The sequence below is a fragment of the Scyliorhinus torazame genome, chromosome 3, assembly GCF_047496885.1.
Source record: "Scyliorhinus torazame isolate Kashiwa2021f chromosome 3, sScyTor2.1, whole genome shotgun sequence".
Taxonomy (NCBI): Eukaryota; Metazoa; Chordata; class Chondrichthyes; order Carcharhiniformes; family Scyliorhinidae; genus Scyliorhinus; species Scyliorhinus torazame.
In genome coordinates, this window is record NC_092709.1 from 261872719 (window position 1) to 261886444 (window position 13726).

The window sequence follows — 13726 nt, forward strand, 5'->3', positions numbered from 1 at the left end:
TGTATGGTCCTCCTGTAGGATGTGGGTGGTGAGGGATACCGTCGGTGTCCCCGCTGACTATACCTGTGGGAAGTGCACCCAACTTCAGCTCCTCAAAGACCGTGTTAGGGAACTGGAGCTGAATGAACTTCGGATCATCCGGGAAGCAGAGGGGGTGATTGAGAAGAGTTACAGGGAGGTAACCACACCCAAGGTACAGGACACGAATAGCTGGGTTCCAGTCAGAGGGAAAAACCAAACAGGCAGACAGTGCTGGGATCCCTCGTGGCTGTTCCCCTTCAAAACAAGTATACCGTTTTGGATGCTGTTGGGGGGGGGGGGGGGGAGATGACCTACCAGGGGAAGGCCCTAGCGGCCAGGTCTCTGGCACTGAGTCTGGCTCTGGGGCTCAGAAGGGAAGGGGGGGAGAATAGAAAAGCAATAGTTGTAGGAGATTCAATGGTTAGGGGAATAGATAGGAGATTCTGTGGTCGTGAGCGAGACTCCCGGAAGGTATGTTGCCTCCCGGGTGCCAGGGCCAGGGATGTCTCGGATCATGTCTTTAGGATCCTTAAGGGGGAGGGGGAGCAGCCAGAAGTCCAACGACATAGGTAGGAAAAGGGGTGTGGAGGTAATAAACAAGTTTAGGGAGTTAGGCTGGAAGTTAAAAGCCAGGACAGACAGAGTTGTCATCTCTGGTTTGTTGCCGGTGCCACGTGATAGCGAGGCTAGGAATAGGGAGAGAGCGCAGCTGAACACGTGGCTGCAGGAATGGTGTAGGAGGGAGGGCTTCAGGTATTTGGATAATTGGAGCGCATTCTGGGGAAGGTGGGACCTGTACAAGCAGGACGGGTTGCATCTGAACCAGAGGGGCACCAATATCCTGGGAGGGAGGTTTTCTAGTACTCTTCGGGAGGGTTTAAACTAATTTGGCAGGGGAATGGGAACGGGATTTGTAGTCCAGCAACTAAGGTAGCCGATATTCAGGACGCCAAAGCGTGTAATGAGGCAGTGGGGAAGGGAACACTGACAAAGGAAAGTACTTGCAGGCATGGAGATGGGTTGAAGTGTGTATACTTCAATGCAAGAAGCATCAGGAATAAGGTGGGTGAACTTTAAGGCATGGATCGGTACTTGGGACTACGTTGTGGTGGCCATCACGGAAACTTGGATAGAAGGGCAGAAATGGTTGTTGGAGGTCCCTGGTTATAGATGTTTCAATAAGATTAGGGAGGGTGGTAAAAGAGGTTGGGGGGGGGGGTGGCATTGTTAATTAGAGATAGTATAACAGCTGCAGAAAGGCAGTTCTAGGAGTATCACGCTAATGAGGTAGTATGGGTTGAAGTCAGAAATAGGAAAGGAGCAGTCACCTTGTTAGGAGTTTTCTATAGGCCCCCCAATAGTAGCAGAGATGTGGAGTAACAGATTGGGAAACAGATTTTGGAAAGGTGCAGAGGTCATAGGGTAGTAGTCATGGGTGACTTTAACTTCCCAAATATTGAGTGGAAACTCTTTCGATCAAATAGTTTGGATGTGGTGGTGTTTGTGCAGTGTGTCCAGGAAGCTTTTCTAGCACAGTGTGTAGATTGTCCGACCAGAGGAGGGGCAATATTGGATTTAGTACTTGGTAATGAACCAGGGCAAGTGATAGATTTGTTAGGGGGGGGGGGGGGGGGGGGGAGTATTTTGGAGCTAGTGACCACAATTCTGTGACTTTCACTTTAGTAATGGAGAGGGATAGGTGCGTGCAACAGGGCAAGGTTTACAATTGGGGGAAGGGTAAATACGATGTTGTCAGACAAGAATTGAAGTGCATAAGTTGGGAACATGGGCTGTCAGGGAAGGACACAAGTGAAATTTTTTTAAAATCATAGAATTTACAGTGCAGAAGGAGGCCATTCGGCCTATCGAGTCTGCACTGGCTCTTGGAAAGAGCACCCTACCCAAGGTCAACACCTCCACCCTATCCCCATAACCCAGTAACCCCACCCAACACTAAGGACAATTTTGGACACTATGGGCAATTTATCATGGCCAATCCACCTAACCTGCACATCTTTGGACTGTGGGAGGAAACCGGAGCACCCGGAGGAAACCCACGCACACACGGGGAGGATGTGCAGACTCCGCACAGACAGTGACCCTAGCCGGAATCGAACCTGGGACCCTGGAGCTGTGAAGCAATTGCGCTATCCACAATGCTACCGTGCTGCCCTTGAGGAACTTGTTCAAGGAACAGGTACTATGTGTCCTTGATATGTATGTCCCTGTCAGGCAGGGAAGAGATGGTCGAGTGAGGGAACCATGGTTGACAAGAGAGGTTGAATGTCTTGTTAAGAAGAAAAAGGAGACTTATGTAAGGCTGAGGAAACAAGGTTCAGACAGGGCATTGGAGGGATACAAGATAGCCAGGAGGGAACTGAAGAAAGGGATTAGGAGAGCTAAGAGAGGGCATGGACAATCTTTGGCAGGTAGGATCAAGGAAAACTCCAAGGTCTTTTACACATATGTGATAAATATGAGAATGACTAGAGCGAGGGTAGGTCCGATCAAGGACAGTAGCGGGAGATTGCGTATTGAGTCTGAAGAGATAGGAGAGGTCTTGAACGAGTACTTTTCTTCTGTATTTACAAATGAGAGGAGCCATATTGTTGGAGAGGACAGTGTGAAACAGATTGGTAAACTCGAGGAAATACTTGTTAGTAAGGAAGATGTGTTGGGCATTTTGAGAAACTTGAGGATAGACAAGTCCCCTGGGCCTGACGGGATATCTCCAAGGATTCTCTGGGAAGCAAGAGATGAAATTGCAGAGCCGTTGGCAATGATCTTTTCGTCCTCACTGTCAACAGGGGTGGTACCAGGGGATTGGAGAGTGGTGAATGTCGTGCCCCTGTTCAAAAAAGGGACTAGGGATAACCCTGGGAATTACAGGCCAGTTAGTTTTACTTCGGTGGTAGGCAAAGTAATGGAAAGGGTGCTGAAGGATAGGATTTTTGAGCATCTGGAAAGACACTGCTTGATTAGGGATAGTCAGCACGGATTTGTGTGGGGTCGGTCTTGCCTTACAAGTCTTACTGAATTCTTTGAGGAGGTGACCAAGCATGTGGATGAAGGTAAACAGTGGATGTAGTGTACATGGATTTTAGTAAGGCATTTGATAAGGTTCCCCATGGTAGGCATATGCAGAAAGTAAGGAGGCATGGGATAGTGGGAAAATTGGGCAGTTGGATAACGAACTAGCTAACCAATAGAAGTCAGAGAGTGGTGGTGGATGGCAAATATTCAGCCTGGTTCCCAGTTACCAGTGGCGTACCGCAGGGATCAGTTCTGGGTCCTCTGCTGTTTGTGATTTTCATTAATGACTTGGATGAGGAAGTTGAAGGGTGGGTGAGTAAATTTGCAGACGATACGAAGATTGGTGGAGTTGTGGATAGTAAGGAGGGCTGTTGTCGGCTGCAAAGAGACATAGATAGGATGCAGAGCTGGGCTGAGAAGTGGCAGATGGAATTTAACCCTGAAAAGTGTGAGGTTGTCCGTTTTGGAAGGACAAATATGAATGCGGAATACAGGGTTAACGGTAGAGTTTGTGGCAATGTGGAGGAGCAGAGAGATCTTGGGGTCTATGTTCATACATCTTTGAAAGTTGCCACTCAAGTGGATAGAGCTGTGAAGAAGGCCTATGGTGTGCTCGTGTTCATTAACAGAGGGATTGAATTTAAGAGCCGTGAGGTGATGATGCAGCTGTACAAAACTTTGGTAAGGCCACATTTGGAGTACTGTGTACAGTTCTGGTCACCTCATTTTAGGAAGGATGTGGAAGCTTTGGAAAAGGTGCAAAGGAGATTTTACCAGGATGTTGCCTGGAATGGAGAGTAGGTCTTACGAGGAAAGGGTGAGGGTGCTAAGCCTTTTCTCATTAGAATGGAGAAGGATGAGGGGCGACTTGATAGAGGTTTATAAGATGATCAGGGGAATAGATAGAGTAGACAGTCAGAGACTTTTTCCCCGGGTGGAACAAACCATTACAAGGGGACATAAATTTAAGGTGAAAGGTGGAAGATATAGGGGGGATGTCAGAGGTAGGTTCTTTACCCAGAGAGTAGTGGGGGCATGGAATGTACTGCCTGTAGAAGTAGTTGAGTCAGAAACATTAGGGACCTTCAAGCAGCTATTGGATAGGTACATGGATTACGGTAAAATGATATAGTGTAGATTTATTTGTTCTTAAGGGCAGCACGGTAGCATTGTGGATAGCACAATTGCTTCACAGCTCCAGGGTCCCAGGTTTGATTCCGGCTTGGGTCACTGTCTGTGCGGAGTCTGCACATCCTCCCCGTGTCTGTGTGGGTTTCCTCCGGGTGCTCCGGTTTCCTCCCACAGTCCAAAGATGTGCAGGTTAGGTGGATTGGCCATGATAAATTGCCCTTAGTGTCCAAAATTGCCCTTGGTGTTGGGTGGAGGTGTTGAGTTTGGGAGGGGTGCTCTTTCCAAGAGCCGGTGCAGACTCGGGGGGCCGAATGGCCTCCTTCTGCACTGTAAATTCAATGATAATCTATGATTAATCTAGGACAAAGGTTCGGCACAACATCGTGGGCCAAAGGGCCTGTTCTGTGCTGTATTTTCTATGTTCTATGTTCTTACAAAGCAATAACCTGCTCATGGACGCCCAGTTCGGGTGCTGCCAGGGTCATTCAGCTCCTCACCACATAACAGCCTTGGTTCAATCATGGACAATGTTACAGCCCCATTTGACCCGGAGTCGCAACATAATTGAAATTAATAAATAATTCCCAAAATACCCAAAGTCTTTGGCCCTTGGCTGCCCAATAACTACACTCTTCAGATTTGTAAATTTAAACACAATTAAATTTTATTAATAACAATAACTATGAGTATATATGCAGTAAATACAACAGGTTAACTATTGCTAATTCCTAACCCCCACCCCACCCACTACACACAAGACAGACAAACAGCGAGGAAAAGAGGAGTGTCAAATAATGATAAAGTAAAAAAGGATAAGAGTTTTTGTTTCAGATGATTATCTTCTAGCACAACCTTCCTTCAATTTAGCCTTTCAGTTAGAGGTTCCTGCGGTCAAATTGGTAATGATTTTCACTGCAGATTCATTCAGGTCTCTGTACAGCTATACAGCTTTTCTGGAGAAAGAGAGCAGGAGAGAGCACGCCCTTGCCTACTTGTGATATGGTTCAAAATAAGTAATGGCATGATGGGAAAACTGGTCAATGGGAAGACTGGTCAAAATGTTTGATACAATGTAAGAAAGGCTGAACTACTCATTCCAGCTCACCAGGTCCATGTAAAGAATGCTCACAGTTCACCAGACCCCTCTAAGAAATGCTGCCCTAACCATTTCAGACTGTAAGACTGATAAGGCTAACTCTGCATAACTTGGAGTCTGAAAAGATCAGCAAAGGTCGAGCCATTCCAAAACACCAGACCTCGGCAACTCCTGATAAAACTAACTCGTCATAACCCAGGGCCGTAGGAATTAAACAAGATAAGTTCAGGAAGAAATAATTCTATTCCGACCTTTCAATGTTCCCTCCAAGGACAAGATAATGGTATGAGTTATGTGACCAAAAAAGATTTGTTCTATGCTTCCGTTTGTATTTCCAATCAAATTCCTGACTATACTGTTGTCACGCAATCTTGATAATGATAATGATAAATATTGAGCTAATTCTCAGCGAAAGCGCAGAACTTGCGAAAGACTCAGCAATTTTGTTGACTGCTCTCTGACTTCAAGTTTCAGCCAGTACTGCATGCAGTTGTTTTGTAAATAAAGCTTTGTTATTTTGTTTTAACGAGTGTGTTGAATCTTTCTACTACAGAAGCGGGAAATTATTGACTATAGCATTCTGAGCATCCAGGAACCAACTGTGCTTTCCTTAGTTCTCTGAAAAAAAATCATCCCTCTCCGGTAGGATCCAATCACCGCCTATTACCGGGCAGAATAAGTCCTTTTGGCCAATTCATTGGCCACCTGCCAACAAAACAAACCGAATCCCATCTATCACTCTGGTGCCATAAAGTCTGCGTTCTGCTGTCCAAATGCTGGCACAGTGTTCTTTTTTGTACTTTTGAGCTCCTCACTTCCCCTGCTTAACTTAAAGATACATGTCCATTAAGCATCCATGGATCAAAATATTAAGAAATGGTAAATAAGGGAATCGGCCCTTACAACAAAAAGAGCTAAATTCCAGATGAGGATAGAGTAACTGCCCTTGGCTTCAATGCTGCATTTGTCCGAATGTGGCATGTAGGAGCCCTATCAAAATTGAAGTCAATGGGAATCAGGAGAAAATTCTCCACTGGTCGGAATCAGGCTTTGCACAAAAGATAATGGTTGTACTTTCTTTTCAAAATTCATTTTTGAGCGATATGATGAAAAATTCTCCGCCCCTCGGTGTGGGCGGTCCTCGGGGGGGCACGGGGGGGATCCGACCCCGGTGTCCTGACCTGTGATCGGGGCCCACCGCTCTGCGGGTGGGCTTGTTCCATGGGGGCACTTCTTCCTTCCATGCCGGCCCCTGTAGGGCTCCGCCATGGCCGGCGCGGAGACGAGAACCCTCTGCACATGCGCCAGAAATACGACGGCCGGTCTGCGCATGCGCGGAATCACGCCGCCGTTCCGCGCATGCGCAAGATCACGGCGGCCATTCCGCGGTCTCGCGTGTCGGCTGGAGCGGCGCCAACCCCTCCGGCGTCCACCCAGCCCCCGAGACAGGTGAGAATTTCACACCTTGGGGGCCCGTTGATGCCGGAGTCGTTGCCACTGGTTTTCCCACCGGCGTGGGGACTTAGTCCCCGGAAGGGAGAATCCCGGCCCTGGGCTTTGCTGTCTTGGCCAGCATTTATTCCTACGAAACCCATCTCCAAACTCAGTGGCCTAGGCCTAAGCTCCTCCCTCTGCGACTGGATCCTGAAATTCCTAACCCACAGACCACAGTTAGTAAGGATAGGCAACAACACCTCCTCCACGATCATCCTCAACACTGGTGCCCCACAAGGTTGTGTCCTCAGACCCCTACTATACTCCTTATACACCTATGACCAAGTGGCTAAATTTCCCTCCAACTCTATTTTCAAGTAGTGGGTCCAATTTCAAACAATGACAAGATGAGTACAGGAATAGGATAGAGAATCTGGTGAACTGGTGTGACGACAATAACCTCTTCCCTCAATGTCAACAAAACAAAGGAGATTGTCATCGACTTCAGGAAGCGTAGAGGAGAGCATGCCCCAGTCTACATCAATGGGAATAAAGTACAAACGGTCGACAGCTTCAAGTTTTTAGGTGTCCACATTACCAACAACCTGTCCTGGTCCCCCCATGCCGACACTATAGTTAAGAAAGCCCACCAACGACTCTACTTTCTCAGAAGACAAAGGAAGTTTGGCATGTCAGCTACGACTCTCACCAACATTTACAGATGCGCCAAAGAAAGCATTCTTTCTAGTTGTATCACAGCTTGGTATGGTTCCTGTTCTGCCCAAGACCACAAGAAACTACAAAAGGTTGTGAATGTAGCCCAGTCCATCACACAAACCAGCCTCCCATCCATTGACTCTGTCTACAAATCCCAGTGCCTCGGAATGGCAACCAGTATAATTAAGGACTTCATGCACCCTGGACATACTCTCTTCCACCTTCTTCCGTCAGGAAAAGATACAAAGGTTTGAGGTCACGTACCAACCAACTCAAGAACAGCTTCTTCCCTGCTGCCATCAGACTTTTGAATGGACCTACCTCGTATTAAGTTGATCTGTTCTCTACACCTTAGCTATGACTGTAACATTACATTCTGTAGTCTCTCCTTCCTTCCCTATGTTCGGTATGTGCTGTCTGCATAACATGCAAGAAACAATACTTTTCACTGTATACTAATACATGTGACAATAATAAATCAAATCAAATAAATCAAATCAAATCGTTTGTTGCCCATCCCTATATGCTTTCAGAAGATGGTGGTGAGCTGCCTCCTTGAACCACCACAGTCCATGTGGTGCATGTACACACACTTTTAGGGAGGGAATGCCAGGATTGTGGCCCAGTCACAGCGAAGAAACGGCGATATATTTCAAAGTCAGGATGGTGAGTGAATTGGAGGGTAACTTCCAGGTGATGACTGACCTGCTCTTGTTGCCATAGTATTTATATGGCTAGTCCAGTTCAGTTTCTGGTCAACAGTTACCCCCAGGATGTAGAAAGTGGGGGATACAGTGATGGTAATGCCATTGAATGTCATGGGGCGATGGCTTGTTTCTCCCTTACTGTAGATGGTAATTGCCTGGCCATTGTGTGACGTGAATATTACTTGTTGCATTTGCAAGTATCTGAGGAGTTGAGAATGGTGCTGAACATCAGGGAATATCCCAACATCTGACCAAATGTTGGAAGGAAGGTCATTGATGAAGCAGCTAAAGATGGTTGGGCCTAGGTGATCGAGCTACCCGGAGGAGATCCCACAGTCATTGTGCTAAGTATGAGCCAGAGGAGTTTTCCCCGATTCCCATTGACTCCTGTTTTGCTAGAGACTCTTGATGCCATTCTCGATCATATGCTGCCTTAATGTCAAGGGCAGTCACTCTCACCTTGGAAGACAATCATGTCAGCCCGAGGATATCGCTGCAGGAGCTTCTTGGGGTAGTGTCCTCTGCCGAACTTCAGCTGCTTCAATAATACCCTTTACTCCAATATAAGGTCAGAAGTAGGGATGTTTGCTGATGGTTGCACAATGCTCATCACTGCTTAGAATTCACTAACAGCACTGTAAGTGTACCTGCAGCAAATAGACTGCAATGGTTTAAGGAGGTAGCTCACTACCACCGTCTCAGTCACAATCAGGGCTGAACAATAAAGTGCTGTCCTTGTCAGCTTTGCCCACATCCACTGAGTAAAGTAAATTAAATGATTTCATAGATGCATAGTTTCTGACAAAACATAAAAAGGTACAGATACTGTACACTTTGGATTATTTTCAACAAGGAACGGAAATATATAAAATTTCAATAAAGAAAGTGAATTGGCAAGGTGGGAATTGCCACATCCCGAAGGATGAGCTAAATGTCATTAGATCTTTAGGAATGAGATTTTTTTAATCTTAGTATATTATATATAATAATAATACTCTGTACTGTCACAGGTAGGCTTACATTAACACTGCAATGAAGTTACTGTGAAAATCCCCACTCTGGAGCCTGTTCAGGTACACAAGAGGCAGAATTCAGAATGTTCAATTCACCTAACAGCAAGTCTTTTGGGACTTGTGGGAGGAAACCGGAAAACACCCGGAGGAAACCCACGCCAGCCTAGGGAGAACGTGCAGACTCCACACAGAGTGACCCAAGTCGGGAATTGAACCTGGGACCCTGGTGCTGTGAAGCAACAGTACTAACCACTGTGCTATCGTGCCGCCCACCAATGCCTCAACAATCACCAAGTACAAACTAAATCTATCCAAAACTTACATTATCTTGGCTGAGCATGACTGCTTTAGGAACCCCGGTTGTTCCTGACGTGTAGATTAGCGTACAACATTGATTGGCCACCTGAGAGTCTATGATTTCATCCAACTTTGATTCTGGGATCTTTTCCCCAATCTTCATAAATGCCTTCCACTTAGCAATGATCAAAAGGAAATTATTACATCTGATCTTTAAAACAGCCAAATAATATCTTTAAATGCTAAACATTCTTAATAAAATTGTACAATGTTATTATGCACGATGACTGTTGGAGTTAGCCGTTTAAACATGGCAATATATCATTTTTTGGAATCAATAATGTAAGAACACTTACCATATAAATATTTGGTTGACGTACTTCTAATGCAAACTTATACTGAATAATTGCTTTGAGGTGAGGCAACTGATTTTGAACCTAAACATAAAAGTCAAAAAATAGTTTCAAATATTCATTACAAGATTTAATTAGAAAATGTAGAACAATAAAATTAATTACTTCAAAGTTCATTCAGCCTATTCATTTAAATACATCACAAGCAAATTCTATCATGGATTTCTCTATTTGTTCAGTCACCATGCATATTATGATTACACATCAAATTCTCAATTTGACCCATTCAAGTAGGCAAAGAAAAGTATGGTTAAAACAAGGATAGAAAGATGATTAAAAACTTAACAGAGCCGTTGTTCATTATTATGTAAAAGATAAAAATCAAAAAGGAAAGAAGTGGGGGGGGGGGGGGGGTGGCGGGATGTAAATCAAATGGTACAAAAGTCAGGCAGTCCTGCAAAGTGTGTCGATCTTCTTCACAAGAGTGATCTCCTGCCTGCCCTGTCAAACCTTCAAATTCCAACTTGGTAATATCTGGGAGCCTGTGTCAAATTTGGGAGAGCTGCCCCACAGACTAGTCAAGCACCAAGCCTAACATAGACATACTGACCAAAACAATACTGATACTCTCCCAGATACCAACCCAACCATCAGTAGGATGGAACCAGCAGAGGTGATGGCACAGTGAGGCCGGGAGGGAGCTGCCCTGACCACAGTCAGCATTGACTCTGGACCCCTGAAGTCTCATGTCATCATATCATAAAATCATAGAATTTACAGCGCAGAAGGAAGCCATTCGGCCCATCGAGTCTGCACCGGCCCTTGGAAAGAGCACCCTACCTTAGCCTACACCTCCACCCTATTCCCACACCTCCACTCTATCCCCATAACCCCACCTAACCGTTTATGGACACTAACGACAATTTAGCATGGCCAATCCACCTAACCTGCACATCTTTGGGTTGTGGGGGCAAAACCCAAGCAAACACAGGGAGAATGTGCAAACTTCACATGGACAGTGACCCAGAGCCATGATCGAACCTGGGACCTCGGCGCCGTGATACAGCAGTGCTAACCACTGCACCACTGTGCTGCCTGTGAAATACGATATGAAAGGCTTCAATTGTTTTGAGTTTTATCTTAAGTCTGCATTTCTCAATGTGAAGGTTCAAGTCAAGCATGGGCAAGGAAACCACCTGCTGATTGATGTTGAACACCTGTTGGAGGAAGCACAGATGCAGGCAAGGACACGGAATATACTCTGGGGTGGGGTACGTCAATGTCCATCACCAAGATCAGCTTGGTATCACTACTACTGCCCGAGCTGGTCAGTTCTAAAGGACATAGCTCAGCAGGTAGTGGGGGGGGGGGGGGGGGGGGGGGGGGGGGGGCGAGAAAGGAGAATTGACCTTGTCCTCATTATCAAACTACCTGTCACAGATGCATTTGTCCATGACAGTATTGGTGGGAGTGACTGCTGTACAGTCTTTGTGAACAAAATCTCATCTTCACATAGAGGGTGCCCTCCATCATGGTGGTTCCACTACCACTATAACAAATGGGATAGATTTCAAACAGACCTAGCAGCTCAAAACTGGTTGAAGTTATTATTCAAAGAGAAAAGCTGAAAACACTAACCAAACTTATCAGACAATCGTACAAGGTGCAACACCTCCCCCTTTGCCTGCTCCCTCCTCAACATTCAAGGTACCAATACTCCTTTCAGATTAAGCAGTGTTTCACTTGCATTTCCTTCAATTTTGTTTATTGTATTCAGTGTTCCCAATGCAGTCCACTCTCCATAGAGCAGACTAAACACAGACTGGGTGACCACTTTGCAGAACACCTTCACTCTCAGTCCACAAGCATGACCCCAAACTTTGTTGAGTGTCATTTAACTCCGCTCATGCCTTGGCCTGCTGCAATGCTCCAGTGAAGCCGGCACAAGCTGGAGGAGCAGCACCTCCTCTTCTGGTTGGGAATGTTGCAGCCCTCGGGACTCAAATGTTGAATTTGTCAACTTCAGAATTTGATCTTTCTCCTCCATCTTAGACTCCCCTTAATACTTCATACATGCATTGCCCCAATGCAAACCCCTAAAACGCACCACCCCATGCCCCTCAAACCAGGCCATTGGTCTTTTGTTCTTAAAAGTTGCTACTTTTGTTTCTACATTTTTACTCTTCAGTTCTGATGAAGAGTCTTTGGACTCAAAACGTTAACTTGGATTCTCTCCCGATAGATGCTGGCAGACCTTCTGAGTTTTCCCAGTATTCTCTTGTTAATATTCAACATAATGATCAGGAATGGATGATTTAAATTTGGATACCCAGAGGGAAGCTGGTAACAAAATTGCATAGAATAACTATAGGTTTCCAATACCTATAGGAAAGAAAAATTGTGGCGGTAGGTTGCAGGGAGCTAACTTTAAAATCCCCCCCCTTCAAAACAAACAACCAGGGACAAACCAGGAATTAGTATCATAAATTAGTGTGAAAATTAAATTGGTAGCTACTGCAGAAACTCTACCTCATTCCTTTAGTCATCTGTTAATATATCATGTGAATCAGTGTCAAATTATGTTTGATAATCTTCCTCTGAAACACCTTGTGACGTTTTACAATATTAAAGGTCCTATATAAATAGAAGCTATTGCTGCAGTCCTCATTTGTCAGTCAACCAATCCAAGATAAAAATGGTAAGCATTTGGAAGATGCAGTAATTAATCAGGACCATGAAACGTGGATTTCTAAAAAAAAAAAACAGTAGACAAACAATCTTGCCAAATGAGCAGATAAATAACAAATGAATTTCAAGATAATGGGGTATGATGTGGTAAATTTAGGTAGGATGAATAAGCAAGAAATTAAATGGGTTAAAAAAGCTTAAGAGCTTGGACAGATACAGATACTTAAATCAATTCCAAAGACCATAAAGAGCAAAGTACTGGGGTTCATTTCTAAAGGAATACAATTTAGAAATCAGGGAGGCAATGTTAAATTAATATAGAATCTTAGTCAGGCAAGATGTCACATTTTGTAGTATGAAGACCAGTGTCATGATATTCAAACACACACATCATGATGGACACACTAACAGGCAAATCAGAGTACACAACACCACAACCAATCACAGACAAGAACACCAACCACATAAAAAGCACGAGCACGACACCTGGAGGTCAGTAGGTCTGGGGAGAAGGAAGCATGAAAGAGCTGTTGAAACACCACAAGCAGGGAGCCCCCCACGTGCAGAGTGCAAAGACCAAGTTGTAAATAGTGAGTTTAAATAAACAAGCGTTGTACCATATGCAACTGTGTTGGCTCTTCTGTGTGTTAGAACACCCAACACCACATGGTACAGGAGTGGATCGATACCTGCCTACCAACCTGCCATTCTGGACATGGACCACACCGGCAAACCGCAGCCGATGCAAGTCACGGGGAACCTAGGCACCAACTGGAAGCTCTACAGGCAGCGATTTGACCTGTACATCCGTGCCACCGAAAAACAGAATGTCTCGGATGATTCGAAGATTGCAATGCTCCTCTTCTACGCAGGCCCCCACCCAAACGATGTCTTTAATTCACTGGTGTTCGAGGAAGGCGAAAACCAGGCCAAATATGACACGGTCATCCTCAAAATGGACCAGCACTTTCAAACTGAAGTAAACGAAACTTTCGAAAGATACATCTTTCAGCAACGCCTGCAAGGTAAGGAGGAGCTTTTTCAACCCTTTTTGACGCACCTCCGGATTCTGGCGCAGTCCTGCGGTTACGGCACCACCACAGAATCCATGATCAGGGACCAGATTGTTTTTGGCGTTGCCTCCAGTGGCCTACGCCAGCAGCTTCTTAAAATAAAGAGCCTCACCTTAGCGTCTGCTGTGGAAGCCTGTGTCCTCCATGAGAATGCTGCCTGCCG

General features: G+C 45.4%; 1 protein-coding gene across 4 annotated transcripts in view; it reads right to left on the reverse strand.

The window, feature by feature from the left end:
• LOC140409078 (long-chain-fatty-acid--CoA ligase ACSBG2-like) overlaps window positions 1-13726 on the reverse strand; it is a 278888-nt gene that overhangs the window by 128793 nt on the left and 136369 nt on the right. For 3 of the 4 annotated variants that reach the window (XM_072497172.1, XM_072497170.1, XM_072497169.1), the window contains exons 7-8: window positions 9806-9886; window positions 9475-9624 (exon numbers count right to left, since the gene is read on the reverse strand). In XM_072497172.1, the coding sequence (XP_072353273.1) occupies window positions 9475-9624; window positions 9806-9886 (231 nt within the window). The remainder of the gene's footprint in view (window positions 1-9474; window positions 9625-9805; window positions 9887-13726) is intronic. The other variant, XM_072497171.1, reaches the window with a different exon arrangement.